Source organism: Phytophthora parasitica (assembly GCF_000247585.1).
Source record: "Phytophthora parasitica INRA-310 unplaced genomic scaffold supercont2.51, whole genome shotgun sequence".
In the NCBI taxonomy this organism is placed as follows: domain Eukaryota; phylum Oomycota; class Peronosporomycetes; order Peronosporales; family Peronosporaceae; genus Phytophthora; species Phytophthora nicotianae.
The window spans coordinates 18,505-42,470 of NW_008649037.1; the positions used below are offsets into that span (position 1 = coordinate 18,505).

The 23,966-nt window shown below is 50.9% G+C and overlaps 17 protein-coding genes across 21 annotated transcripts; 6 read left to right on the forward strand and 11 right to left on the reverse strand.

The window, feature by feature from the left end:
* Nucleotides 1–22: 22 nt before the first annotated feature.
* On the reverse strand, nucleotides 23–641 carry PPTG_23772. 2 transcript variants are annotated; one of them, XM_008912910.1, is made up of 3 exons: nucleotides 511–641; nucleotides 299–432; nucleotides 23–231 (listed from the first exon to the last, which is right to left on the reverse strand). In XM_008912910.1, the coding sequence occupies exons 1-3, from the start codon at nucleotides 608–610 to the stop codon at nucleotides 94–96; spliced, it is 372 nt and encodes a 123-aa protein (XP_008911158.1). In that variant the 5' UTR covers nucleotides 611–641; the 3' UTR covers nucleotides 23–93. The 2 variants fall into 2 exon arrangements, with proteins under 2 accessions (XP_008911158.1, XP_008911157.1); XM_008912909.1 differs by having other exon boundaries at nucleotides 299–641.
* On the reverse strand, nucleotides 629–1,377 carry PPTG_23773 (hypothetical protein). Its single transcript, XM_008912911.1, has 4 exons — nucleotides 1,273–1,377; nucleotides 1,119–1,181; nucleotides 930–1,043; nucleotides 629–855 (listed from the first exon to the last, which is right to left on the reverse strand). Exons 1-4 carry the CDS (start codon nucleotides 1,353–1,355, stop codon nucleotides 732–734), a joined length of 384 nt encoding a protein of 127 aa, XP_008911159.1. The 5' UTR covers nucleotides 1,356–1,377; the 3' UTR covers nucleotides 629–731.
* Nucleotides 1,378–1,509: 132 nt separating this feature from the next.
* On the forward strand, nucleotides 1,510–2,531 carry PPTG_15641 (hypothetical protein). The gene is made up of 4 exons (XM_008912912.1): nucleotides 1,510–1,715; nucleotides 1,809–1,839; nucleotides 1,907–1,988; nucleotides 2,075–2,531. The coding sequence occupies exons 1-4, from the start codon at nucleotides 1,633–1,635 to the stop codon at nucleotides 2,197–2,199; spliced, it is 321 nt and encodes a 106-aa protein (XP_008911160.1). The 5' UTR covers nucleotides 1,510–1,632; the 3' UTR covers nucleotides 2,200–2,531.
* PPTG_15642 lies at nucleotides 1,911–3,009 on the reverse strand. 2 transcript variants are annotated; one of them, XM_008912913.1, is made up of 3 exons: nucleotides 2,774–3,009; nucleotides 2,572–2,709; nucleotides 1,911–2,497 (listed from the first exon to the last, which is right to left on the reverse strand). In XM_008912913.1, the coding sequence occupies exons 1-3, from the start codon at nucleotides 2,925–2,927 to the stop codon at nucleotides 2,364–2,366; spliced, it is 426 nt and encodes a 141-aa protein (XP_008911161.1). In that variant the 5' UTR covers nucleotides 2,928–3,009; the 3' UTR covers nucleotides 1,911–2,363. The 2 variants fall into 2 exon arrangements, with proteins under 2 accessions (XP_008911161.1, XP_008911162.1); XM_008912914.1 differs by having other exon boundaries at nucleotides 1,911–2,709.
* On the forward strand, nucleotides 3,001–3,904 carry PPTG_15643 (hypothetical protein). Its single transcript, XM_008912915.1, has one exon. It carries the CDS (start codon nucleotides 3,050–3,052, stop codon nucleotides 3,554–3,556), a length of 507 nt encoding a protein of 168 aa, XP_008911163.1. The 5' UTR covers nucleotides 3,001–3,049; the 3' UTR covers nucleotides 3,557–3,904.
* Nucleotides 3,558–5,006, reverse strand: PPTG_15644 (hypothetical protein). Its single transcript, XM_008912916.1, has one exon. It carries the CDS (start codon nucleotides 4,946–4,948, stop codon nucleotides 3,692–3,694), a length of 1,257 nt encoding a protein of 418 aa, XP_008911164.1. The 5' UTR covers nucleotides 4,949–5,006; the 3' UTR covers nucleotides 3,558–3,691.
* A 100-nt stretch (nucleotides 5,007–5,106) lies between these two features.
* On the forward strand, nucleotides 5,107–7,390 carry PPTG_15645 (hypothetical protein; the record flags this gene model as incomplete). The annotated part of the gene is made up of 11 exons (XM_008912917.1): nucleotides 5,107–5,247; nucleotides 5,303–5,357; nucleotides 5,418–5,611; nucleotides 5,675–5,776; nucleotides 5,844–6,089; nucleotides 6,162–6,233; nucleotides 6,297–6,386; nucleotides 6,449–6,858; nucleotides 6,922–6,987; nucleotides 7,056–7,126; nucleotides 7,206–7,390. The coding sequence occupies 11 exons, from the start codon at nucleotides 5,107–5,109 to the stop codon at nucleotides 7,388–7,390; spliced, it is 1,632 nt and encodes a 543-aa protein (XP_008911165.1).
* Nucleotides 7,391–7,728: 338 nt separating this feature from the next.
* Nucleotides 7,729–8,787, reverse strand: PPTG_15646 (purine nucleoside phosphorylase I, inosine and guanosine-specific; the record flags this gene model as incomplete). The annotated part of the gene is made up of 1 exon (XM_008912918.1): nucleotides 7,729–8,787. One exon carries the CDS (start codon nucleotides 8,785–8,787, stop codon nucleotides 7,729–7,731), a length of 1,059 nt encoding a protein of 352 aa, XP_008911166.1.
* A 339-nt stretch (nucleotides 8,788–9,126) lies between these two features.
* Nucleotides 9,127–9,333, reverse strand: PPTG_15647 (hypothetical protein; the record flags this gene model as incomplete). The annotated part of the gene is made up of 1 exon (XM_008912919.1): nucleotides 9,127–9,333. The coding sequence occupies one exon, from the start codon at nucleotides 9,331–9,333 to the stop codon at nucleotides 9,127–9,129; it is 207 nt and encodes a 68-aa protein (XP_008911167.1).
* Nucleotides 9,334–9,523: 190 nt separating this feature from the next.
* Nucleotides 9,524–10,504, forward strand: PPTG_15648 (hypothetical protein). The gene has a single exon (XM_008912920.1). It carries the CDS (start codon nucleotides 9,610–9,612, stop codon nucleotides 10,237–10,239), a length of 630 nt encoding a protein of 209 aa, XP_008911168.1. The 5' UTR covers nucleotides 9,524–9,609; the 3' UTR covers nucleotides 10,240–10,504.
* Nucleotides 10,505–10,575: 71 nt separating this feature from the next.
* On the forward strand, nucleotides 10,576–13,595 carry PPTG_15649 (hypothetical protein). Its single transcript, XM_008912921.1, has one exon. The coding sequence runs from the start codon at nucleotides 10,651–10,653 to the stop codon at nucleotides 12,820–12,822; it is 2,172 nt and encodes a 723-aa protein (XP_008911169.1). The 5' UTR covers nucleotides 10,576–10,650; the 3' UTR covers nucleotides 12,823–13,595.
* Nucleotides 12,750–13,890, reverse strand: PPTG_15650 (hypothetical protein). The gene has a single exon (XM_008912922.1). It carries the CDS (start codon nucleotides 13,489–13,491, stop codon nucleotides 12,949–12,951), a length of 543 nt encoding a protein of 180 aa, XP_008911170.1. The 5' UTR covers nucleotides 13,492–13,890; the 3' UTR covers nucleotides 12,750–12,948.
* A 421-nt stretch (nucleotides 13,891–14,311) lies between these two features.
* PPTG_15651 lies at nucleotides 14,312–17,131 on the forward strand. 2 transcript variants are annotated; one of them, XM_008912923.1, is made up of 4 exons: nucleotides 14,312–14,527; nucleotides 14,592–14,665; nucleotides 14,733–17,011; nucleotides 17,078–17,131. In XM_008912923.1, the coding sequence occupies exons 1-3, from the start codon at nucleotides 14,465–14,467 to the stop codon at nucleotides 16,894–16,896; spliced, it is 2,301 nt and encodes a 766-aa protein (XP_008911171.1). In that variant the 5' UTR covers nucleotides 14,312–14,464; the 3' UTR covers nucleotides 16,897–17,011; nucleotides 17,078–17,131. The 2 variants fall into 2 exon arrangements, with proteins under 2 accessions (XP_008911171.1, XP_008911172.1); XM_008912924.1 differs by having other exon boundaries at nucleotides 14,312–14,665.
* Nucleotides 16,881–19,885, reverse strand: PPTG_15652 (TKL protein kinase). Its single transcript, XM_008912925.1, has 6 exons — nucleotides 19,579–19,885; nucleotides 19,460–19,516; nucleotides 19,323–19,388; nucleotides 19,196–19,261; nucleotides 19,058–19,123; nucleotides 16,881–18,992 (listed from the first exon to the last, which is right to left on the reverse strand). The coding sequence occupies exons 1-6, from the start codon at nucleotides 19,860–19,862 to the stop codon at nucleotides 17,036–17,038; spliced, it is 2,496 nt and encodes an 831-aa protein (XP_008911173.1). The 5' UTR covers nucleotides 19,863–19,885; the 3' UTR covers nucleotides 16,881–17,035.
* A 5-nt stretch (nucleotides 19,886–19,890) lies between these two features.
* On the reverse strand, nucleotides 19,891–21,415 carry PPTG_15653 (hypothetical protein; the record flags this gene model as incomplete). Its single annotated transcript, XM_008912926.1, has 1 exon — nucleotides 19,891–21,415. One exon carries the CDS (start codon nucleotides 21,413–21,415, stop codon nucleotides 19,955–19,957), a length of 1,461 nt encoding a protein of 486 aa, XP_008911174.1. The 3' UTR covers nucleotides 19,891–19,954.
* Nucleotides 21,416–21,427: 12 nt separating this feature from the next.
* Nucleotides 21,428–22,771, reverse strand: PPTG_15654 (hypothetical protein). The gene has a single exon (XM_008912927.1). It carries the CDS (start codon nucleotides 22,641–22,643, stop codon nucleotides 21,507–21,509), a length of 1,137 nt encoding a protein of 378 aa, XP_008911175.1. The 5' UTR covers nucleotides 22,644–22,771; the 3' UTR covers nucleotides 21,428–21,506.
* Nucleotides 22,772–22,829: 58 nt separating this feature from the next.
* On the reverse strand, nucleotides 22,830–23,909 carry PPTG_15655. 2 transcript variants are annotated; one of them, XM_008912928.1, is made up of 4 exons: nucleotides 23,833–23,909; nucleotides 23,718–23,762; nucleotides 23,547–23,644; nucleotides 22,830–23,458 (listed from the first exon to the last, which is right to left on the reverse strand). In XM_008912928.1, the coding sequence occupies exons 1-4, from the start codon at nucleotides 23,893–23,895 to the stop codon at nucleotides 23,326–23,328; spliced, it is 339 nt and encodes a 112-aa protein (XP_008911176.1). In that variant the 5' UTR covers nucleotides 23,896–23,909; the 3' UTR covers nucleotides 22,830–23,325. The 2 variants fall into 2 exon arrangements, with proteins under 2 accessions (XP_008911176.1, XP_008911177.1); XM_008912929.1 differs by lacking the exons at nucleotides 23,718–23,762; nucleotides 23,833–23,909 and having other exon boundaries at nucleotides 23,547–23,703.
* Between the last annotated feature and the right edge of the window lie 57 nt (nucleotides 23,910–23,966).

Genomic DNA, 23,966 nt, shown 5'->3' on the forward strand with positions numbered 1-23,966 from the left:
TGCAAGTACAGTACCCTGTAGCTTTGTAATCATCATCAAGAACTCTTCCATTCGCCGCTATACTCGGATCTCTAGACCTGATTGCCTCTCTATCTATTCCGTGGTCTTCTTGACCTTAGCCACCACTCGCTTGGTGCTTTTGCCGACAGCGCCCTTGGCCGGTACGTCCACTTTGGTCTTGACGATCTGGCTCAGAGACGCATGGAACGACGCGTGGTTCATCGCCGTCACCTGCAACACAGTCAAGTCAGTCGCTTGATCCCCTGAATCATTGAATTTAATGATGATGTAGCCTTACCACCGTGCTGTATTTCTTCTTGTGCTTGTTGTTGCCGTACTTGCAGGCGCGAAACAATAGTACGTGCTCTCCGTCCTCCACCGTGAGCTTGAGGATTTTCTGCTGAGCTTTATTGTTCACCTTGGCCACGGGGACTGAATCCAAACAACAGTACACCTCAGAATGCAACGCTTTGGCGGGGATAATCGCTCTTACAGTAAAACAGTACGCACCACTCTTGCAGGAGACGGCCACTGAACCCTTGGAGCCCTGCGCTTCCGCGTAGAACTCCGTCACCTTAGCCAGGAACGTGTCCGTACTTACCAGCACCATTTTGCTTTGGGCAATCAGTGGCAAAGTGTCAAAAATGATATCGGATTTGAGAAGGAAGATACTATCTTTCAGACACACGCCCTGTTGGCCTGTATTGTTGCCTACCTACTGCTACTTGCCCTTACTCGACCATCGCAATATCTACCATATCACCTGGATGGAAACGCACACTCGCGAGTGTTTTGGTGTCGTCAACGCATCGACGACGACTGCTGTTGACGTAGCCCACCTTTCTCATGAGCACTCTGTAGTAAACGACTTGGTCAGGCACCGACATCTACAGAAATATCAACCCGTTGAAGTAGTAGCGCAGCCTCACCTTCCATCTCTTGTCTCCGATACAACACAGATGCTCAGACGCATGTTGGGCTTCTGGGCGTCGACGTTCGAGTCTTGCACCAGGTCAGCAATCTCCCGCAGCGTCGCGTCGGGCCTGCATCAAATTCGCTCAGCCAGTTCAGCTTTATAAATATAATATCGACACAGACTCTTAGCTACGATAGCTTACCACGTGTAGATGTGCAACTCGTTGGCGATGGGCTTGTCATCCAGCGCTTCGAACGCATCCGCTCTGCATCAATAGGCAGACCCATGGCAACCTCGATCAGTTCCACACGCCAATTCACGACCCAATATGACGAAGTGATCGGTAGTTGTCATGCCTGTTGTGGGCACCGGTGCTAAAGAAGACTCGAAGCAGGAAGGGGCAATGTTTCTCTCGGTCAATCACGCGCTCCTCCGGCATCGCTGCTGAATGAAAAGTGCATGTAAAGTATCCAAGTATCGTACTTTATCCCGCTTAAGTTCGCATTACAGTACTGCACCCCGTTTTCGCGCCCCCGGTTCTTTGATAAACTTCCGGATATAATGTTTCAATGGCAAAAATATCCTCGCGTTCTGAAACTGAAACCTGATGTGCTTGCAAAATCTATATGGTTCATCTCACAGAAAACGGGGTGCACTACTGTACTTTAGCGGAAGACGTGAATTGAGAGGTGGTGATAGTCCAACAAGCAGCAGGGATGGCGGCGCGCAACGTGGTTCGTTTCCTCAAGTCGGCCAAGGTGTCCTTCTCCAGCTTCGACCGACGGGCAACTGGTGCCTGGTTAGTACCTACAGTACTCCGATTTCTTAGCTCGTGGTATTCTTTGGTGGTGACTAATGTCTGGTGGCGTTCGATGGCTGTGAATGCCTGCAGTGAATTCTACAGACAGCTGACAGCGGAGAAGGTAAGCGCTGCGAAGCTTAATGAAGTGTAGAGCTCTTTGTCTGACCATTATTTTGTATTGGCAACAGACACGCAAGGTGAACCCTAAGGCGGAAATCGTCTACCAGACGTCGCTGACGGGCTCGGCGCCCACGATCAAGCTGGACTTTAGTACGTCGCTGCAGCAATACTTGGGGATAATTGAGAGTCGGTTGTCTAATAGTTGCTCTGTATTTATTTTCCTGTACGTGACGCAGTCAACGGCAGCAAGCACTTGATGGAGGTACCCGACAAGAACGTGCGCGAGATCTTCGAGGAGGTGGATTTCCACTGCTCTCAGATCGAGACCGAGTACGAGAAGCAGGGCAAGACCATCGAATAGACAGTCAGCAGACAGAAGCACGTGCAACGGTAGGCAGGCTCATGCTCCTCGAGTTTCATTCAAGCAGCAGACAATACATACAAGGAGCAGATGAGTTTGCGACCGTTGAAGCATTTGTTGCGTTGGCTTGCATGTTTGATTGAGCATTAAATAGCTTAGTGCGATTATTGCGGATCCACAAGTGCGATTTCTGCCTGCACTTCCTCGTCAAAATTGGGTTGTGAGCTGTACAAATTCAGAGTCTTGGCGCGCTCCAACGAAAACTTCAGCAGATGCTCTCTACACGTGCGGCTTGAGCCTGAGCAAACACACATCATACACAGTGTTCACATTACAACAAAGCCTGGGTGTATGCAACTGAGCTGCTCTTACCGCACACGCGGGCCACTCGAAGACTGACATCTTGGTTGTGCACGTACGTCACGAACACCAGCGACGTCTCCACCATTTTGCACATTTCACGCGCGCACCGAATGACTGCAAGTCTAGTTTTCATATTGTAGTATAACACTGCAGCATCGAAACACACAGTCAGACACTTGTGTCATTCAAAATGATGTCTTTCAGTGCCCACCTTGGAACGCGTACTGGGACAAACCGGAGCCAAAATCCCCATAGCTCTTCGTAATGGACTCGCGAATAAGAGCCAATATGTCTTCCTTCTTGACCGCCAGCTTGCGAGAGCCCGTAGCCTCCACCACGAGGTAGCGTGTCTTGAGGCGCACCATGACACTTTGCGTCCACTTGCCTGTCTTCAGAATGCTACTAAACTTGAAATTTGCGCATTAAAACTTCAGTGTCCTATCAACCAATCAACGCTGTTGAAATTAGACAATTGAATCGGATCGACATGAGCAGCACAGGAGAAGTCGCCGTACCTGGTCAGCGTCTTGCCGCGGTGGACGGCAAGCTCAAGGCCGGAAATGGAGCCTACGTACGCGACGACGCCATCTTTGCATCTATCTGCGGCAAGTGGCGCATCTCACAGGACGTCGTGGAGGTGACGCGGGCCAACAAGACAGTAGCGTCGGTGCAAGTGCTGCGTCTCGGCGACATTGTCATCTGCCGTGTGGTAAAGATCACGTCTCGACAAGTGATGGTAGACATTCTGTGCGTGGGCGAAACCGTGTTGAAGGAGGCTTTCCCGGGAACTATCAGACTGGAGGACGTGCGGAACCACGACATTGACAAGCTCGTGATTGAGGAGATTTTCTCGCCCGGTATGCTCGTGAAGGCGGCTGTGCTTTCCTTCGGTGACACTCGCTCCTACTTCCTATCGACAGCTAAGCCAGGACTTGGTGTCGTACGTCAGCCTACACAGCAGGTTGGCCAGACGACCGACATGGAAACGGATTAGATCACAGGAATGTATTCAAAAAAGTGTGGCAGGTGGGAGAACTACAGCTCGTTATGCAAGCAATAAAGGTGTCTCTCGTTATGGTTATCGGTATACGATACATTGTCTGGGTTAACCTGCTATCAAAACGCCTGGTTAATCGTCATCCTCGTCCTCCGATCCCTCCGCTTCGATGATCTCAAAGCGTGTGAAGGGCTTCTCCATTGAGCTCCGTTTACATGGTTGGTTCTGTTGACTTATTTCTTCTCCATCATCATCCTCGATAATCTCGAAGCGCTTGAATGGTTTCTCTTCGTTTTCGTCTGCCTCGTGGTTGGTAGGCGACATCTGGTTGCTCAATAAAGCACCATTGACTTCTTCATGTTTTTCTTTCGCAGCCTTCATCAGTTTTGTCACCTCTCGATTCTCAGGCTCAAGCCGTAGCGCCTCCTCAAAGTCCTGTACCGACTCGGCATATTTGCCCCTTCGGTACCGAGTCATGCCACGACGACTCCATCCTTTCATGTAAGCCGGATCAAGCAGGGTAGCACGCGTACAATCGTCTTCAGCAGTTGCAAAGTTTTTCATTCGCAGGTGCACGAGTGCTCGATTCGCGTAGAGAATAGCATCGGTGTCGTCGTAAGCCATACTGCGGGTGTAGTGGAGCAATGCCATCTCCAATTCGTTTGCTTTGAAGCAATCGTTTCCTTTTTGCTTCTCATATCCTGCATACAGTTTTCGAGTTTCCGGCTGGAGCTTCTCCAGGTCCACTGACTTGGAGAGAGACTCAAGTTCTCGCTTTCGTGCTGCTGCGCGCTTTTCCTGTTCCTCTTGTTGCATTCTTGCTTGCTCCCGTGCTCGTTCGCTCTCTTGATCAATCTCATCCAACGCTTTGTCAACGTCATACTTTTCCCAAGACCTGAAGTCGTACGCTGGAATAGTTTTTGCCTTCTTCTGTTCAGCCTTCTTTGTACTTGCCAATTTTGTTGGAGCCCGAACCCATTCCGACTGCATTTCTCTAGACGATTTCTGGCCTCGCACAGGTGGCAGTTCTCGTTTGAAGGGTGTCTGCCTCTTGAGTGCCTCGTTCTTCACGTCCATTGCAGCCGCCCAACTGGCCAATTCGTCGATCTCGGTAGTCAACTCGTTGGCTGTCGGTCCACAGCGCATACGTGTGATTTTGGTTCGCTCTCGCTCAGGTAGTACAGCCAGAATGCGGTCTTCTGTGGCCTTCTCCAGGTCCGGATAGCGTCCTTCCTTACCCGATCGGAGCATCGCTAGGATTCCCTTTAGCTCGTCCAAATCGGTACAGCGCTCCACGAAGCCATAGTCTAGCATCTCCACGTCAATTGTCTTAGGCTTACGCGTATGCAGCGAGAAGAAGTCGGGCTCCGATGCGGTGGCGATCGTCATTATCTCGTAGTCTCGTTCGTAGTGAAATCCGAAATGCAGATCCTTAAAAATGCGTCGCTTCAAGATCAGGAATGATGGTCATTTGGTTGAAGTTTATTTTTAGTCGTTTGGCGCAGACACTTCCAGCCCCATTAAAGTCGAGGGGAAACTGCAGGAATATGGCGACGACAGAGGCTCATAATGGAACTGGAGGCAGCATGGCTCCACCCGTCCCAATCCCCGCCGCGTCGACTGCTACTCGCTCGGAACACGGCCGAGTGTCCAGACACGAAGAGAGTGGACTCATGTCGGACGAAGATGTGCGTCGCATTGTCAGTTTTAGAACATACTCAGCTTGGTGATCACTTTGTGTAGTTTTACGATGCGCAGGAAGATGCGGAGGCAGATGCCACACGACAAGCGTCTGCAGGTGCGTTAGCGTGGCTTTAGTGCGATTAGGAATTGGTTCTAATCAATGGTGAAATCTTAGCTGCTATCACCATTACAAACCAGCAATCAGGTGACCCTGAACTCGAGAATAAAATCATCGACCCGGACGACAGCAAGTACATAGTGAAAAATAAAGACACAGGAGAAGTCTTCGACATCCGAGATCTGTCCAGCATGCCAGCAGACTCTTACTCTATTTTCCCAAACGACTTCGTAGCTCCACAAGAAGAAGAGGTGCAGCTATGGGATACTAGAAATAGCGTAAATGAACATTTTTACCGAGTAAATTCTGTACAGGCCAAACGGACCAGGACCAGACGACCTTCGATTACCAAAATCATGGCCAAGTTCCCGATAAAGTCCAAGACAAAAGAGCCCACGAAAAGAAATCATGTCCCGGTACTGTTTGTATAGCTATCGCTTTTTATTTTACTCGGTGCTGACCGGGTGAGCTGTGTATGATCAGGTGACATCATGCAAGAAAGAAAAACGGGATCTCGAAGACTTGTGCTTAGCACAGACATTATCGAAGCACACTGGCACCATTTGGACGATGAAATTCAGTCATGATGGCGCTCGACTGGTGTCCGGAGGACAAGACGCCATCTTACGCGTTTGGAAAGTTCAAATCAGCTCCGAAGAAGATGCAAAACTGGCACGAGAGAGCGATGAAAAGCATATTCTCGACGCTGAACCAGAACGATCTTACCAGGTAAGTCGTTGAACGTCCAGGTTCTAGAACTGAACAAATTATTTTACTGATATCTTGATATCATTACCTTAGGGACACACAATGCCCATTGTTGATGTATCGTGGAGTCGCAGCAATTTCATCCTGTCGGCATCGATGGACAAGGTTTGATTGGCAAGCATCTTATCATTATAGAGTTTGCTAACGGTACGCTTACATGTCCTCTAGACTGTTCGGCTGTGGCATATTTCACGCGAAGACTGCTTGCACGTATTTCATCACCCTGATAGTGTACCTGCAGTAGACTTCCATCCAAAGGTTTGTAGAATCCTTGAACCATATCTAGGAGTGTTACTTTTTGACACGTTTGAAAATTCCAGGAGGATCGATATTTCCTGTCCGGATGCTTTGATAATAAAGCGCGTGTGTGGGATATTCCAGACGGCTGTGTGGTGTCCTATGTCCAGACACCAGTGATGATCACTGCTGCCAGTTTTAACCCGAGTGGTACACGCGCCATTGTTGGTTTGCTGAACGGCCAGTGCATCTTCTACCAAGTCAACTCGCACCAACAGATGAACTATTACACTCAAATCGAGTGTCGAAACAGTCGCGGATCAATGAGAAAGGGACGGAAAGTCACGGGTATCGAGTTCGATCCAGAAGGCAAATATTTCCTGGTCAGCACGAACGATTCGCGCATGAGGCTCTTCTCGGTAGACAATTATTCTCGAATATGCAAGTACAAAGGTCTCGTCAACGGGCATCTCCAGATTAAGGGACGATTCAGGTGCGATCAGCTAATGTTGTAGCATTTTCAATTAAGAGGTGTAATGCTGTTGATTCCTTCTAGCCAAGACGGAGACTTTGTGATATGTGGGTCCGAAAACGGATCCGTCTACGTTTGGAACAAAGCAAGGTTTGTTGGGTTTCAAACAGTTGTGACCGCTGTAGTTTGTCATCGTAATGATCTCTATCATCTATCAGATACCTTCGGTCTATGAGCATCGTGAAAAGTAGCAAGCAAGATCGCAATTCCTCTTACGAGTTCTTTACAGGTACGGTAAGCCGATGGGGGGGGGGGGGATAGAGTATGTCATTATAGCTAACTTTTTGATGGTTATCACAACTCTGCAGCTGCTGAACCTCCCAACGGCATTGTCACGGTTGCTTTGTTTGCCCCAGCGAGTACCTTTGCCATGGTCAAGTCAAAGCTCGAAGCAAGCGACGATGTGAACACAAACGCATGCACTGGATTGATTGTAAGCGCGAGCTACGACGGATGCATCAAGTTTTTCGAGCGGTCTGCGAAGAGCGTGTAAGTGGGGGATAGCAGCCCAATAGTTTCAAACTCAAAACGACAGGCAAATATGATCAATAGAACTCAAGGCAAAAACAAAGCATAACTCATGTTACATATTTTGCCCTGTTCTTCAGCAAAAGAAAAAATCCAAACGCTAGACCTCGGATGTAGTATTCATGCCAGCAAAAATTCGTCAACAACATGTCGTTCTATAGTATCAACAAATCTATAACTTCAAAAGCGCAAGGTCTCGCACAAACGTTTCAAATGTGAGGTGTCAATGATTGCTATCACTTTTTCGATTATTTATCTAGCACATAGCTAGAAAACCTATAACTTAAAAACACGCTCGTCGCCCTACGAGTGGTGCTGCCAGCCAACTGCTGCAATCAGGTCTCGCACGTACGTCTCGATGTCGTTCTGCGTGGCCTGGACGGTCTCGAGGACCTCGTCGTGTGAGGCCGCCTCTCGCTCTTCACCAGGGAAAAGCGCCTTATTGGTGATCAGCGATAGTCCGATCACTTTCAGCCCGCAGTGAGCAGCCACGATCACCTCGGGTACCGTGCTCATGCCAACGGCATCACCTCCCACCAGTCTGAGGAAGCGGCACTCCGTTGGTGTCTCGTACGTCGGTCCGGACACGAAACAGTATACTCCTTTTCGAATCTTGTGAGCAAGACCAAGCTTCTCAGCCACGTTGAATGCTAGATCTTGTAGCTTCTTGTCGTAGCAGTTCGACAGCGGTGTGAATCTTGAGCCGAAGCGAGAGTCGTTGGGGCCGATCAAAGGATGTTGGCCCGACAATCCTGGCATATTCAAGTGATCATTGAGGATCATGAGATCGCCCACGTTGAAGTCGGGGTTTAAACCACCCGCAGCGTTGGTGACCAATAGGTACTTGATGCCTAATAGATACATGACGCGAATAGGCAGTGCCGTCTCGCGCATTGCGTAGCCCTCGTAGCAATGGAAGCGACCGCGCATGCACACGACACGGAACCCTTCGAGATCGCCAAAGACCAGTTCGCCTTCGTGGCCCTCCACAGTCGAGCGAGGAAACAGCGGGATATCCTCGTATTTGATGGCCTCCTGGTTGGAGAGGCACTTGCTAAGTCCACCGAGGCCTGATCCGCACACAACTCCAATAAGCGGTCGGGTAGTGACGCGCTCCTGGAGGAATTCGTTGATAATGTCGATACGCTCCCTGGGGAGGGCCTCGTCGGCTATTTGGCCCGTGGACAGGCGACGAACATGATGCGTGGGGATGTTCTCTTCGGCAGCTGCGGCAAGCGTGGCAGCAGAGCTAACGGTGTTGTGTGCGCGCGGGCTCATGCCATCCACGCTGTGGCTGTGGTGCTGGCGGGTCACATGTGCGGGCAGCACCAGCGGCTCCGTCGTTGCGAGATCGTTCATCATGGTTCTCTGCTTTGGAGATCTGGCGGCGTAAAACCAAAAATGGCGATAGAACTCTTTAACTAGAATTGGTAACCGAAATTTTACTGTAAAAGATGCCTGTAGCCATAGATTGACGTCAATTACGGTCACGAGGACGTATTGCCATCGTAACCATATTGGGTTTTGCCTTATGAGTTAGAGATTTCCTCAATGCGCTTATCCGGTGGTGGCTTAGGAGAACGACACTAACATATACGAGGAGTAGATGGTGGAGACGCTCCAATCATCAGTAACTTCGGGGAAGTAGATGGCCTGCTGTCACTTGTCTTCGATGTCACTCCACCATGGTTCGACAGCAGCTCACTCACGAAGCGGCGGGTTTCCGGCCTTGCCCGTGCCACCGTTGTAGCCAGCCATGTAGGCGTTGGCCTCGGCCTGCGTGTCGAACCGCTGGTGCTGGTTGTAAGAGTAGCCGTTCGTCTGCGCCTTGGCCGAGTCCCAGGACTTATAGACGCCGGGCTGGCGACCGTTAGCGACTGCGTAGTAGCTGTCTTTTCCCTTCGGCATGCTGCGTGCTTGGTGGTTTGCTGTCTTGCGGGGCTTCAGCGGTAGGCGAGATATTCGAAAAGTGAATCTTTTACATAAAAAACTTCGACGTTGAAGTTTATGCTAACTGACCATTTCAGCAACCTTATCGCAACATACGCAGAATTCAGCAACATAATACAATATTATGTTGCCCTTCAGAATCCACTACAATTTATCCGCGAAGCGAAGAAGGGAGCGACGCCAAGCGAGTTCGCGCGGCGTTAGACAGTAGACTATATCGACGAACACAACGCCATGATGAACATCTTCTCGCGCAAGAACAAGCTAGAGGACGAGCTATTCAATATGAAGTTCACGGCCAAGACGCTTCTGCGCAACGCCAAGAAGTGCGAGAAGAACCAAGTGGCACAAAAGGCCAAACTCAAGAAGGCCATCGAGCAGGGCAACATGGAAGGCGCCAAAATCTACGCACAGAACGTGATCCGCGAGAAGAACCAGGCGCTGAGCTACTTGCAATTGGCCTCGCGGATGGACGCTGTGGCGGCGCGCGTGCAGACGGCCATCAGCATGGGCCAGCTCAAGGCCAATATGAGCGGCGTGGTTAAGGGCATGGACACGGTCATGGAGTCCATGAACGTGGAGAAGATCTCGCAGACCATGGACCAGTTCGAGAAGCACTTTGAGGATATGGATGTGCGCTCCGCCTACATGGAGGGCGCCATGAGCAGCGGCACATCGCTCTCGACACCTGCCGACCAGGTGGACGACCTCATTCAGATGGTCGCGGACGAGAACGGGCTGAAGGTTGCAGGTCAGCTCGACTCGGCAGGCCATGTGGGCACAGAGCTGCCCACCACAGAGGCTACACGAGAGAAGAAGTCGCAGGACGACCTCTCCATGCGGCTAGCGGCACTGCGGAAGTAGTATCATTCCGGCACTACAAAAACCAACACATTTCATTACCAGTGGCTTGCGGAGACTAATAGCATCAAACTCCAAAGCTACTGGTGCCTAATATGCATACATACACGTAAGATTACTTGGACAGTGTCGTCGGTAATGCCTTATGTTAGTTACCGTACAAATTATTCGCCGATAGCAGATTTTTATCTAACTCGTTAATAAACAGGTTAGGGGAAATATACCAATACAAATAACAAGTAAAGACGATGCACTAAAACGACAGCCACGAAGTGACTTTCCGCCTATCGATTGGCTCCTTTGATACACGTCTAGCTCGTTGTAGCATTTTACAGGCTCATCAGATTTATCAAAGCGTCTGATTCCGACGATACTTCCATTCGATCGCGATTGCCACAAGCGGATCCTCCGGCCATGGTGAACTTCAGCTTGCGGCTGCGCGACAATTCGGTCGCTGAGTGGCGAGGTGATTATCTGGACTACGACGGGCTGAAGCGGCTATTGGAACGGCAGCAGCAGATTGATGCAGCGTTGTCCGTTGCCGCTGCATCAAGCTCGACGGTCGATGTGCGAGCCGAGGACATGGAAGCCAATGAGCTGAGTGGCCACAAGTGGCGCCCCATGGCCACAGGGAGCAGCACGCAACTAGTCAAGAAAATCAGCAGCAAACTCCCGTTCTTACGCTTACCAGGGACGCCACCGACCTCCACCGATTCTGATCAGCTGCAGTCGCTGCTCTCCACGCCTGTCGCTTTCGAGGAGGCGCTGGAATACGAGTACGGTAATGTAGAGCACGCTTACATGCGCCACACAGCGCAATTGGCCGAGCAGCTCGAGCACTTGCAGGCACAGTACCGAGAGAATGCGACAGCTACAGCTCAAGAATCGCTCAAGAATTCGCTAGTCGAACTGCATCGCTTGTTGAACTTGTTGCACAACTTTGCACTGCTCAATTACACTGGATTCGTGAAGATTCTCAAGCGCTACGACAAGATTGCCAGCTTCCCAGCGGATCAGCGTGAACAGCAGAAAACCAAGCTTCAGACGTTCGAGTTTGCCAAGGCGCAGCGATGCTCAGAGCTGCTGAAGCGTTTGGAGCAGTCGTTTGCCAACTGGTTTTGCGATGGAAATATGCACGTTGCAGTGGCGACACTTATGACCAAGAAGGAGGACTTTGTCAACTGGGGTCACATCTACCTGGGCATTAAGGCTGGTTCCTGTCTCATCTTGTTGATCTGGGTGTGCTGGGACTCGCTCGTGGTTCCTACATTCCACAGTGGCCGTGAAAACCACCTCCTTGACTTGGTTCGCACTCGTGCGTATCCAGTCTACCGTGGAATTGGCTGTCTATTGCTGCTGCATTGGCTGGTAGGAGTGTCACTCTACGTGTGGCGTGCAGCTCGGATCAACTACCGCTACATCTTCGAGTTGAATCCGCGACGAGTGCAGTCGTACCCTCAAGTATTCAGTGACGCCACCAACATGACCATCGTCTATTTGGCTAATGTACTGCTTTACTACAAGGTAGTGAATGGTTATTTCCCAGAGGAGCTACTGCATCGTGGGTATTATCCGCTGGCGTTGTTCCTGTACACCTTCTACTTCTACGCTATCCGTCCATGGGGACAGCAACTCGGCATGCTACGAACATTGTGGGAGGTTATATGGTCGCCACTATACCCCGTGTCGTTCTTCCACACGTTCGTGGGCGACTATCTTACCAGTACGGTCAAAGTCACACAAGATGTCAGCTGGTCCGTTTGTTTCTTCGCTACCAAAGAATTCTTACGTAAAGATGTCATCCCGCCCGGCAGTAATGCGTCTGGGTTACAGTTCATGCCTACGGACGACGAACCGACCTGTGCGGACAATGTTTACTACGTTAACGTTGTGGTTCCGCTGGTCTGTGCATTGCCTTTGTGGTGGCGCTTCTTGCAGAATCTTCGTCGTGTATATGACACGAAAACGTGGTGGCCTCATCTACCTAATGCTGCCAAGTACGCACTCACCCAAGTTGTGGTTCTTTTCGGGTTATTTCATCCGCTGCATAGCGACAACAGCGAAGAGAATGCGTCACGAGTGCGTATGTTCGTGGTCGCATGGCTCATGCTGTTCACTGCTAGCTCACTGTACACGTGGATATGGGATGTGACGATGGACTGGGGACTTGGTCGACCGCAGTTTAAGTTTTTGGGCGACTCGCAAATGTTCTCGAGGAAATGGGTCTACTATGCGGCTATTGTGGCCGATCTGTTCCTGCGTTTCGCGTGGACTTTGACGCTCATTCCGCCGCGTGGCGCTGCTCGCTGGCTGCCACTGTATTTGCAGCCTTTCACTATGGTATTGGAGCTATTTCGTCGTACATTTTGGAGCTTCTTCCGATTGGAGAATGAACATTTGCGCAACACCCAAGGATTCCGACGCGTGGACTTCATCCCGCTCCATTATGACCATGGCGTCGGCGATGTGGAGAAGAAAAGCGAGGAAGTGGAGCAACTGGACTTCAGGATCTTCACTCTTAAGATCTTGGCGGTGCTGTTTACCGTTCTGGGACTCAGCGTCGTTGCCATCGTCATCGAACGCTAAATAACCTGAAGTAAGAAACACATAGATCTAGTTTGAACATGAAGTAAGGGGCATTAATTAGAGTTTAATGCGCGGGTCAAGAAGAAAAAGAAGCGGTAAGACTTCCTTTCTAGCGCTCGCACGCGCTTAGAACTTGACCTCCTTGAGGCCCCACTTGATGTAGCAGAAAGTGGGGGCGAGAGCGCCTTCCGGGTAGTAGGCGTAGGCAAGACCGGCCTCCGAGTCGCACGACTTGAACATGTAGAACTGCAGCTCCTTGAACATGGACACGAGGAACTTGACGATCTCCTGGGCGTCGCTCTTGAACTGAGTTAGCGTCTCGTCGCTGGCGCCCGTCGACTTGAGGTGCTTCATGGTCTTACGGAAGTACGACTTGAGATACGTCTTGAGCTCGCCCTTGGTGTCGAAGCCCGTCTCGATGTAACCGAAGCCGATCGAGTCGTCGATGACGTTGTTCACCGTCTCGACCGAGTCGTCAATCTGCTCCTCCTCGCCGCCGAAGGCGTCACCGCAGCCGATGTCGACGTTGTCCGAGCCCTTGGCCACCGTCTTGGACTCGACCTGGAACATACCGGGCACCTCGTTGCCCTCCATGTCCTTGCACGGAAGAACCTTGTTGGAGTCCGACATCACCTCGTCCTCCGTGAACACATCCTGCCACACCAACATCTTGATCGACTGCTGCTTGTTTGTCTCGAGACCGAAAAGCTACTGCTGCGCATCGGGGTCCAAGCGGCAGGCGGTCGCGAACAAGAGCCACCAGTTCCGAGAGGGACTATAACGCTGCATACTGGATTTGTAGTAAATCAGTCAGCGAAGACTGCTGTAGGGCAAGAATAGGCGAGAAGCTTCCCAACGAATAATCGGTTCCGCAAGGGTAAGGGATTTTCTTTTAGCCAATCGACATGCAGGTATGGCTATTTATAGGCATTCTCACCTCACGAATCTGACGAGAAGAACTGGACCATCCTGATGAATCAGCATTAGTTTGTTTGGGCTGGGTATTATTGCCAAGCCAAGCTTGGGTCAGGCACGCAGTTCGCTGGCGGCGATGGATGTGATTGAAAGGCGTTGGAAAAGACAATCGCGATTGTAGCCATCTGAAAACGATACAATGGTGTGTACCACGCCAGCAAGGTAATAGCTTGTCTACTTCCATTTCTATGACACGCTTCCGGCGTTTTGCACGACCTTCTTGGACCAGGACATCTCGTATTGCGATACAAGTACTGTACAGTTCGTATCGCTCAATACATGCACTATGGTCTCTATTACCTGGCCGGTAAATGGAGCTGGTCGCTGCCCCGTGGCAACATTGCTGCGAGTTCTCAGTGGCGGACCTTGGCCCAATCACACGGCGTTACCAGGCGGTGTCAACTTCTACTGAAATACGCGTACCGTGGAATTTTGAATATACATGACAATAATTGCAGCCAATCATAGCCATATAACGTTCACTTTTCAACCAATGGGTACTAGTTAAATTGGACCTTTGATTACGTTTCAGCACCTCCTCCGTCGTGTCCGCCATAACATCGACTCTGTCGACAGGGCTGCGTTACTGCAGCGGTAGACGCCGAATTGCAGCGAACCAGGCAAGCGGACCACTCACTCGCGGCCGCTCACGCCCCTATATAGCAGCATGTCCAAGGCGCCCAAGACCAAGAAGGCCACGCTCCACTACCAGCCCTACCAGGCCCTCGGTGTACGCGCCTCGTCTCTCTCAAAAGCCACAGAAACTCGTCCCTGACCTTCTTGTTGTTAAACAGACTGGCGAAGGCGATGAGCCGTCCATGGATCTCGGCATGACTGACCTTCCTCTCCATCTAGACCCCGTGCTCTCGTACGTTAAGATGGAACAGATTTTGAAATGTTACACCAGTGCTAATATGATATTTGTACTTGGGCAGAGGTCTATCGTCCAACATGAGCCGCAATTTATGGGACGACTGGAATGAGAACGACGCCAACTTTGGCATGAAGTTCGACGTGTTCACAGACGAAATGAGTACAGCCAGCACAGCCAGCTCCACGGCCAGTCCGAACCCAAGTATGCACGTGTCCAATCTCAACGCCACTACAGGCTACGAGCAGCAGCAGAACGCCTCGCCCAATACGATGCACCACACACACATACACCCAGGTACCCCCATTCAAGAAGACCCTCAGAAACCGCGGGCGAACGTTCAGCGTTCTCTCAGTGAGGATATCGTCAACATGTTGGATGACAGCAATGACGGGACGTTCTCCAAGCAGTTGGACGGAGACCAGAGAGGAAACGCAGCGATGCAGAACATGATGTTTAACCCTGCAGCAGGCCAGAACTTGATGGGCTTCCAGCATCAGATGCACCCGAATCACATGCAACAATTCCAACAGCAACAGATGCAGATGCAACAGCAACAATACCAGCAACAACAGTATCAACAGCAGCAATTCCAGCGAGCAGCACCCAACTGGATGAACAGCTTCGGTAGTGGAAACCAGACTCCTGCAACCACGAACGCGCCGGCTTCTGATAAACCCAGCAACCCGTCAGCTCACCGTCGTCTGCCCAATCCTTCCAATCCTACAGCTCTGGAAATTGCTGTAGCTGATGGTGCTGCGTCGCTCATGGCGAAGTGCCCAGACCGTCGACCTCCAGCGTCGTCAACGTCGTCGTCCACTACGCCTACAGCTCCGCCGAACAATGTGAAGGAAAAACCCGTTGCTCCATCCAGCGCTAATGGAGACGGCGCTAACAAGACCAACAGCGCGGAGACAGCCCCCACCAACAATACTGATACAAATATGAACGATCCGTCGCAGCAAACGAGCGGATTCGGTCCGCAGGGGATGATGATGAATCCTTTCTTGATGTACTCGATGATGGGTCCTCAAGCGATGAACATGATGAATATGCAGATGCAGATGCCCATGATGAACGGAGGGAATGGGATGAACGCGAATGCAGTGAACGGTACCAATGGGATGAATGGGATGAATGGAATGCCGTTGCCGATGCAAATGCAGTTGCAGCTTCAGCTCCAGATGCAGATGGCTCAGATGGCTCAGATGAATGGAATGGGGATGCAGATGCCCATGGGTCTCCCTGGAATGTCCATGGGGATGAACATGCAGATGCCTGTGAACATGAATATGCAGCAACAGGTTAACCCTCAGAGCGGACAGACAAGCGACGTGGAGATGGCTCCAACCTTCCCCATGGGGATGCCTCCTACTGGAATCAAACCGACTAGACCGTTGCAGCCCAAGGGTGTAGTTGGAGGACCAGGCTTCGTGAATATCGCGAGGAAACCGGAAGAGCCGGAAGTGAGTAGTATTCTCAAGTCGCTCATGAACGAAGAGGCCAAGAAGAAGGAGAAAAAGCTCGAACGCAATCGTGACTCAGCGCGAGAAAGTCGCAGGAAGCAGCAGACGTACGTGGAGACGCTGGAGAATGGCATTAAGCGTCTGCAAATCAATCGCGACCTCGTTCGCTCGTACCGATGGGGTCTCAGCGGTCCAGGTTTTGGTCCTCTACCGTGCCCGAACTCTCCGCAGATGTTTGACTGGAAGAATCGCGTTGAGGTGGTCACAGGCCGCACCGAGGCCTTCGCGAGTATCCAGAACCCCGCGAACTTCCAGTCGCTCATGCGTCTCAACCGACAGCGTCGAACGCTTGCCATGCAGCACGAAGAGCGACAGCGAGCAGTGTGGAAGTGCTTTGTGTTCGTGGGACGTCAGCTCGCTGCCATGCGTACGCGCGTGTTACAGGTACAAATGTTGCAAACCTTTTCGGACAATCCCTTGGCGATGGAGTTAGACGCGCTGCTGAATCTCACAGCCGACCAGAAGCTGCAGCTACAGTGCCATGCCCAACAAATGTTCAATGAAGAAGTCGTGGAGCTGACCAAGCTGTTCAAGATCTTCTTTGCACTGCGCAATGAAGCAATTCGACTCAACATGTTGTCGCCCACACTGGAGCGATATTTCCGTGAGGCCTGCTCGTTCGACCAGCTGCAGAAGCTCTTGCAGTGGACCGAGACCCATCGCACCGTCATCGAGACGGATCTCTCCCTAGATGATGTTTAGCAGCGAGTTTTAGTTGTCATATGCAGCGAATATTGGACGACTTTTTTTTTGTCAAGAATCGAACGCATGTACGATAATTTGTGCACGGGTTGCAAGCACTCACCCTAGATCAATGGTAAGTCCAGGCTGAGGCAAATCTCTATTGTGTTTTTTGCTTGAGTTCTTGTTGAATTTGACGCAGTTCCTGGATCAATTCGTCTGCTGTGGGTCGGATCTCTGGCTGGAAAGCCTGACACCGGAACATGAGCAGTCGAATTGGAGTCGGTGCTTCTCCGTCTGATGTTTGTTCCTTGTCTGTGTTGTTCAGCATTGGTACGTCTGTGTCGTCCATTACTGAGTGTTCAGCTGAAGTGCACTCGTACGTTGCTAGTTGTGAGAGTAACACACCGAACGAGTAGATGTCTGCTTTCTGGGTGTATTGCCGGCCGTCTAGGACCTCTGGAGCTGTCCAGACCGTCATGTCCATGTGGATTTCCTCCCCTGCAGTCTGAGAGCTGCAGTTGCTACGTCCAGAAGATCTCGTTGCAGTAGAAGGAAGGGAGCTGATGTCGCTCTTGTGAGACGATGACCAACGTCTCAATGCACTGCAACAAGTCAAGTCGCCGAGTTTCACGTTCCAATCGCTATCCAAAAAAACTTTCCGGGAACTGAGGTTGCCATGGAACAAAGGCTGCGTGAACGAGTGAAGGTACTGAACTGCTTGTGCCACTTCGACAGCGATGGAGAGTTTGCTCTTGTAGACGGAGGAGTCCCGCCAATTCCACTTGCCAGAGTCATGACGATCAAGTGAGGGACCAATCTCATCGTCCGACCGAATGTCGTAGTCGTCGTCACTTTTGTCGTCTCTGATCAACGCGTGCTTCCTCTGCAGTGATCGCTTGTGGTCTTGGATGAACATATTCAGATCTCCTTTGTCCATATATTCCATTGCAAGAGCGACACCTTCATCAGAGTCAGTCACCTTGGTAAATCCATAGAACGTAACGATCTGTGGATGTGACAACGTCGAGCTCAAGCGAATCTCCTCAACAAAGCCCCATAACTCAGCCAATCCACTTTTGCTCTCGAGATATCCAGCGATACTGAGAGTTTTTAACACCACGGTCTTACCGTGGAAAGCAGCTTTGAAATACACGAAAGCAGAGGAGCTTTCTTCTGATTCAGGTATTGGTGATAGTAGTTCTCGATATGTAACGAGCGATCCGTCAATTTCACTGTGTGGAATTTCTTGTAGGAGATGAACGAGAGGGTCGGTAGCTTTCGTCTTCTTCGCTGTGCAGTTTCCTGTTTCCGCATCATATTCAGGCTCAGGCTGCGCTTCTGCTGGTGGATCTGATGTCAATAAATGATGGACTTCATCATCTGGTTCCATACTGGTGCTATCGTTCCAGAAATTGTTTGGTCTGGCGCTTCTTGACTTAGTCAGTGCGGCTTGGTTGCTTTTACCTTTCGAGGCACCACGGACACTCCGGCGTAAACTCAGGCAAAGTCCGTTGACGCAAAGCATGACTGTGAATGCCGAGAGCAAAGCTGCTGCTCCTATCAAAAACCACGAGCGTCGCTGGTCCAGCGTTTCTTTCAGCGCTATCCGCTCCACTTCTTGGCTGGAAGAGTCATCTTTGCCCCATATGGAGCCTGCCGTGGACCCACTGGATGCTGCTAGAAGCACATGCTCGTACTTGTCAGCGAATTCATTATCTGATAGCACACACAACATTGTGTCTTGCACGTAGCGAGGGTTTGCGTTCGAGTCGGAGCAGCTGAGAGTGGACGTAGTGGAAACATCCCACAGTGTCAACTTCTCGAACCTGTCAGCGTCACTCTGACGCACTTCAAACTCTTCCAATACACTGATAGTCTGCTCTGTAGGGTCCTCTGCAGTCGTTTGCAATACACGGGCTTCGTCTGGAGTAACTACGGATGCAGATGATGTAGTGGCGGAGTTTGCGGTGGCGATCAAGGTTAACTCTGTGAGGGAGTCTGGGAAAATGACGCCTTTGATCGTAGTGATGGGGTTGTTCGGCAAATTGAGCGTTGTTAGCGAGCTTGGGAAGGAAAAATTCTCCAATATAGCGATATTGGCATCGGCCGCGTCCCTGTGACGATACGTGTGAGCATTTCACAAAGTTTTGCAATAAAAACATTTAACCAAAACACGTACAAACGTAGTAAGCTGGATGGGAAGGATACGTTGGATAAAGAGCCGATCAGGTTGCCAGATAAATTGCTGCACCATATAAGTTCATCATAAGAGACGTTAGATCACTCGAATTACGAAGACCATGTCACTGTAGCGTACAGGTATTGAAGCGACGGCGGAAGGTCAGCGGCTGCGAGATCCCCCAGAGCATTATTGGCGAGGTCCCTAATTATTTATCACTATGTTAGTAAATTACTCGACTGAATTCACAATATATGTCACGTACAGAAGTGTGAGTGTTGTTGGGAACTTGAATTCATCTATCGCTGGAATGCTGTTGTTGGACATGTATCTTAATAGCACAATAGTCCAGTCAGTAATGCAAACAATACAGTACCACAAACTCCCCAACTAACCACGTACAGCTCCGATATGTTGCTACTTGTCGTGAATGCGCGAAGCTCGTTGTTGTCAAGTTTTCTGTTCTCATAGTACACATCAGCAACTTGTCATAGGATCCAACACACCATCCACACACGTACACGGTGCTGACCGTCGGCAAGCTCGTGACAGCTGCAATATCTCGGTGACGAAGGTCCAGCGTCGTTCCTCTCACCTTCACCACACTGGACGTGCAGCCCGCATCTGTAATCTGTATTGTAGTACTGGACGACGTGGAGTTGGACGGGGTGGAGACGGTGGTGACATTAGAACAGGTGGACGCGCTTTCCTCCGCCTCTCCAACATCCACCGCTCCGCACGGACGAAACCAATACGCGCTCGTCAGGATCAAGGTCAGCAGTTGCACAGCATTATGCTGCGCCATCCTTTCGAGACAGAATGTCCGACTACTTAACGTTATTTGATGCAGAAGTCAGTTATTTAACATGGCTACATCTGTGACTTGTGCAACAGTTGTCAGATGTGCACTTCCAGCGTCCTCTTCTGGGCACGCAGAGCTTTCTGTTGGCTCCATCCAGCAAGGAGCGTCTCCTTTTCAACGCGTTTCCACTCTACCTGTTCGTGACGATCTAAAGCATCCTGTATCTTCAATTTGGAGATGAAATAGGCAGATTCGGCTTGGTCCAAAGTGCGCTTGTCCTTCTTGAGCGCCGCCTTGGCCGTCACCTGCTCGTTCAGTCGCTGGTTGAGCTTCTGTTTCTCGCTTCGCTTCATTTCTTCGCTCATTTCGCGCTCCAACGGTAGGATTGTGATTGCTCTATGGTCGGTGGAGGCGGATCTCTGACGCGACCGATGCCGCTTTTCCTCGATCTGGCCGTTGAGATAAGCATTCAGTTCCTTTCGAGCCACGCTTTGTTCTGCTCGCTTCTGCAAGTCCTGGATCTGTACGACACGCTGTCGATTAGCTTGCATGTCGTTGAATTGCTCGTCTACGCGCTTCGCCAGCTGAATACTGGCCACCTCGCGCTGGTACGCGGCTTGCATGACCTGATCGTGACCCGGACGTGACTTCAGCATCTCGGGAGGTACGCGCGACTCCGGCATCAGGAAACGAGGTAGAATTTGCCTACCATTTAGAGACACTACTTCAGTATTGTTACTGTCGTTGGGTAAAATATCCTTCCGCCTTTTCTCCTTCTTTGGGTTATCATCATTGTGGCCGTGCCCTCTTCGGTGATTCGGTGCAACCACGTCGTCCTCATGTGAAGATATATTCAAGCCAATCGCTTTGAGGTGGAGTTTGGACTTGTTTATGGCTTGGAGTGTATTATCTAAAGACATCGAACGCTGTAGTCCCGCAGTCTTATCTTCGCTTTTGTGTTGCAGCGCTTTCTTCCGCAATAGGTCAGTGGAGCTCTTTCTGAATATTGCAGACGGTGGAGGGATCTCCACTTGATTATTCTGTGTGATCATACGAAGCAAACTTGAATCGAAAGAGAATAATAGCGCTTTATCGTCGAGAGTAAAAATTCCGACCCCTGGAAGTGTAAATCTTCCTGAACATCCACCGCTCTGCAGTTTCTTACCAATAAACATGACGATAGCATCCAGAGTTCGACGTGTTTGATCTGACCCAAGCCCAGCTTCATTTCCGAGAGCTGCCATGCTAATTTCAGCCGTTGCAGTGAGTGGCGCTGGTAATGAACGATGGCGCCATACGACGCCGTACGTTGAAGTGAAGCGATCCGATAGGAGGAAAACTGGTGTAGCAGGCAGCATGGACGTCTGCGCCTTGTAGAACCCGAACTTGCCAAACTGCTGGAGTGATACCCCTTTCCGTTGCGATAACTGCCGAGCCACATGACGCCCCAGAGCCTGCCACACACTCGTCACAGACGCGCCTAACAGCACCTCGAACTCGAATTTGGACGATCGAAGCTGCTGCACACACTCCGCTAGAAGATCACCACTCCTCATCATGCTACGACGAGAGATTGTAAGGAATTCTAGTGCCGTGTCTAAATATTTCTTCACTTAGAAAAAAGCTATTCCTGCTTTAACGTAACGGTTAATCGGTTCGAGGTTTCAATGCGAGTGTTCGCTTCTCACGATCTAGTGAATATGCGAGGACTTGACCTCCAAATGTACTTGCTAGAAGAGTGCTATTGTCCACTCTGCATAGACTCGTGAACATCCGCTTGGCTCCATCGGCATGAGCTTCAGCCAGTGGAGAGAGTGTAGCAGCATCCCACACCTTCACCGTTCCATCCTTAGATGCCGTCACCGGGATCACAGACAGAGCATCAGTGTTTTCGCTTTTGTCTGCACTGCTCGGTAGGAAACAACACGCTGTTGCATCTTGCTGATGTCCTTGAAACTCAATAACCTGCTTGCCAGTACGTCGATCCCATACTCGAGCCTCGCAGCCAACGCCGTTAAATCCTTTACTTGATGTCAGAAGATAAGTATTATCACCCTCCCCATACGCTGCAATACTCAGCGGAAAATACACAAATCCACGTAGCGACTGGGCAGGCACGCGTAGGGGAGATCTCGGATCCCAGAATTTTACACTCAAATCTTCACTGCCTTGCGCGACTAGCGCTTCGCCTGGCAACCACGTCGAGCACGTTACCACGTTTTGCGGTGTTGTGTTCTTGGCTGCAATGTGGCTCGTTGTCAAGTCCCAGAAAATCGTCTGCGTGTCTCGTCCTCCCGAGCACAACATTTGCTCGGCATCGTCCACTGCGACCGTCGACACATTCAGTTGGTGGCCACGCAGTACAGTCGCCGTCTCCGACGCTGGCTTGTCGGTGATAGGAGTGATGGCAACTGTTGTGTCCCGCGAGCACGAGTAAACCATCTGTAGTTTGTCTCCAATAACGATACGGTTCACTGCGCGAGTATGCGGTTTCCAGACATTGGCAGGAGCGCTGGCAGTCGTGCGCCAATTGAGCCGCTGGATGGAGCCGTCCTCCCACCCAGTGAGGCAGTCATTACCCAAGAACGAGCTGTACGCGACGCAGTTCAGCGCCAAGTCGCTCTCCTGTTCTTCTCCGCTTGGAGTAGCAGCAGCAGCTTGGTCATCCGCTCCTGTTGGAGTTGAAGCGGTTCCGTCGACGACAGTTGGGGTCTCCTCATCCACTTTCCACTTGTTGAGCCGCCGAGGAGACCGGTTAGCGTCGCGAGACGTACACGCACCCATATTGCTACTGGTGATCCTCAGAAATGCAGCACACGAGTCGTGCAGCGAGCGACAAGTGTGCAAATGCCAAAATGCGAAGTACAACTTGCATCGTCCTCGCGTCGTTCCAACGCCTGTGCCTCGATTACATACGTTTTTACCTTTGACAAGTTATTTTTAATAACGTTTCACGGGTGAAGGTTGCCAATGATCTCATTCAAAAGGACTTGACCATGCTAACACGACGATAATACATTATATGCGGCGGATGTACAACTGCGAGTTTGAGACTACATGTAGTCCCTACAGACTGCCGCAGATATCAAGCTCAGTGCAGCTACCTGATACCCACTGTGGATATCAGGATTCCACACCATTTCTATAGTATGTAAATGCGTCCGACTCTCCGTCAGTCCTATCTTGCACGGTTGGTGCATTGGAACCAACTGTGCACTGCCAAGCATTCTTGAGCCACAAGCACAGGGTGTGTCAAGTTGGCACTTCCAATGTGTCTCTGCTGTCAGAGAAGGTCAACCTCTCGTTATTGCAACGCAGCTACATTCCTTGCGGGTTTGATCCTACAGGTTGACGTCGTTGTCAAGGGCAATCGAAAACGCTGGCTTTTAGACACGGCGGTCAAGGTTGATTGATAGCGGACTGCAGAGCAAACCGCAAAGCTTTAGCACGTGGAAGCCGCTCTAACTTACAGGTCCCGGTACTCTGCCTGCTCGGGGCCGTCGTCCTTGGGCGGCGACTTCTTGTTCATGGCGTCGTGCAGCCGCTGGTCCTTGCTCGAGTTGGCCAGCATCAGGTAGTTGCTCAGTCCGCGGACGGCACTGCGCGGTGGTAGTAGAAACAGAAGCACACATGCAGGGTATCAGCAACCAAGTCTCAACACCCAATGACGACAACACACCAACGTACTTGGCCTTCAGCGCCTCGATCTTCTCCGGGTCCGTCTCGCTGCGGCCCTTGTCGAACTCCCGTCGCACCAGCTCCTTGATGGCTTGGCCCTTCTTGCTCTGCACACAGCAACCAGGCGGTAACAGCAAGTCAGCAGCACACATGTCGTGGAATAACGCAGCGGAGACATACATTGCCACCGATGTGCTTGGCCAGACGCAAGCAGTCCCGGTACAGCTGCGGCAGCAACAGCGTGAGATCAGCAAGAGATCAATGCAGCAGCATAAGAGGCAGCAGCGAAGCGCACCTGGATCGTAGTCCGCGTCACTTGGTTCGTGGCAGACATATTTCTATTGGCATCGAGTGGCATGTCAGCTAGGGTGGGCGATCTATAATGTCGGCGTCATTCCGTTATGTCCGATAAGGTACAGCATCAAGCCC

Coding starts and splice junctions, on each gene's coding strand:
- PPTG_23772 (XM_008912909.1), bottom strand. CDS start 610: ATGGTGCTGGTAAGTACGGACACGTTCCTGGCTAAGGTGACGGAGTTC. Junction 232..298: donor AGAAGAAATACAGCACGGTG/GTAAGGCTACAT, acceptor ACTGTGTTGCAG/GTGACGGCGATGAACCACGC.
- PPTG_23773 (XM_008912911.1), bottom strand. CDS start 1,355: ATGCCGGAGGAGCGCGTGATTGACCGAGAGAAACATTGCCCCTTCCTG. Junction 1,182..1,272: donor AGCACCGGTGCCCACAACAG/GCATGACAACTA, acceptor CTATTGATGCAG/AGCGGATGCGTTCGAAGCGC. Junction 856..929: donor TCGGAGACAAGAGATGGAAG/GTGAGGCTGCGC, acceptor CGTTTACTACAG/AGTGCTCATGAGAAAGGTGG.
- PPTG_15641 (XM_008912912.1), top strand. CDS start 1,633: ATGGCGGCGCGCAACGTGGTTCGTTTCCTCAAGTCGGCCAAGGTGTCC. Junction 1,716..1,808: donor CGACGGGCAACTGGTGCCTG/GTTAGTACCTAC, acceptor GAATGCCTGCAG/TGAATTCTACAGACAGCTGA. Junction 1,989..2,074: donor CACGATCAAGCTGGACTTTA/GTACGTCGCTGC, acceptor TACGTGACGCAG/TCAACGGCAGCAAGCACTTG.
- PPTG_15642 (XM_008912913.1), bottom strand. CDS start 2,927: ATGGTGCGCCTCAAGACACGCTACCTCGTGGTGGAGGCTACGGGCTCT. Junction 2,710..2,773: donor GTCCCAGTACGCGTTCCAAG/GTGGGCACTGAA, acceptor TCGATGCTGCAG/TGTTATACTACAATATGAAA. Junction 2,498..2,571: donor TCGAGTGGCCCGCGTGTGCG/GTAAGAGCAGCT, acceptor GTGTTTGCTCAG/GCTCAAGCCGCACGTGTAGA.
- PPTG_15643 (XM_008912915.1), top strand. CDS start 3,050: ATGAGCAGCACAGGAGAAGTCGCCGTACCTGGTCAGCGTCTTGCCGCG.
- PPTG_15644 (XM_008912916.1), bottom strand. CDS start 4,948: ATGACGATCGCCACCGCATCGGAGCCCGACTTCTTCTCGCTGCATACG.
- PPTG_15648 (XM_008912920.1), top strand. CDS start 9,610: ATGATGAACATCTTCTCGCGCAAGAACAAGCTAGAGGACGAGCTATTC.
- PPTG_15649 (XM_008912921.1), top strand. CDS start 10,651: ATGGTGAACTTCAGCTTGCGGCTGCGCGACAATTCGGTCGCTGAGTGG.
- PPTG_15650 (XM_008912922.1), bottom strand. CDS start 13,491: ATGTTGGTGTGGCAGGATGTGTTCACGGAGGACGAGGTGATGTCGGAC.
- PPTG_15651 (XM_008912923.1), top strand. CDS start 14,465: ATGTCCAAGGCGCCCAAGACCAAGAAGGCCACGCTCCACTACCAGCCC. Junction 14,528..14,591: donor AGCCCTACCAGGCCCTCGGT/GTACGCGCCTCG, acceptor GTTGTTAAACAG/ACTGGCGAAGGCGATGAGCC. Junction 14,666..14,732: donor CATCTAGACCCCGTGCTCTC/GTACGTTAAGAT, acceptor GTACTTGGGCAG/AGGTCTATCGTCCAACATGA.
- PPTG_15652 (XM_008912925.1), bottom strand. CDS start 19,862: ATGGCGCAGCATAATGCTGTGCAACTGCTGACCTTGATCCTGACGAGC. Junction 19,389..19,459: donor AGTAGCAACATATCGGAGCT/GTACGTGGTTAG, acceptor TGTGCTATTAAG/ATACATGTCCAACAACAGCA. Junction 18,993..19,057: donor CCATCCAGCTTACTACGTTT/GTACGTGTTTTG, acceptor GTATCGTCACAG/GGACGCGGCCGATGCCAATA.
- PPTG_15654 (XM_008912927.1), bottom strand. CDS start 22,643: ATGGGTGCGTGTACGTCTCGCGACGCTAACCGGTCTCCTCGGCGGCTC.
- PPTG_15655 (XM_008912928.1), bottom strand. CDS start 23,895: ATGCCACTCGATGCCAATAGAAATATGTCTGCCACGAACCAAGTGACG. Junction 23,645..23,717: donor CCAAGCACATCGGTGGCAAT/GTATGTCTCCGC, acceptor TGCTGTGTGCAG/AGCAAGAAGGGCCAAGCCAT. Junction 23,459..23,546: donor ATCGAGGCGCTGAAGGCCAA/GTACGTTGGTGT, acceptor ACCACCGCGCAG/TGCCGTCCGCGGACTGAGCA.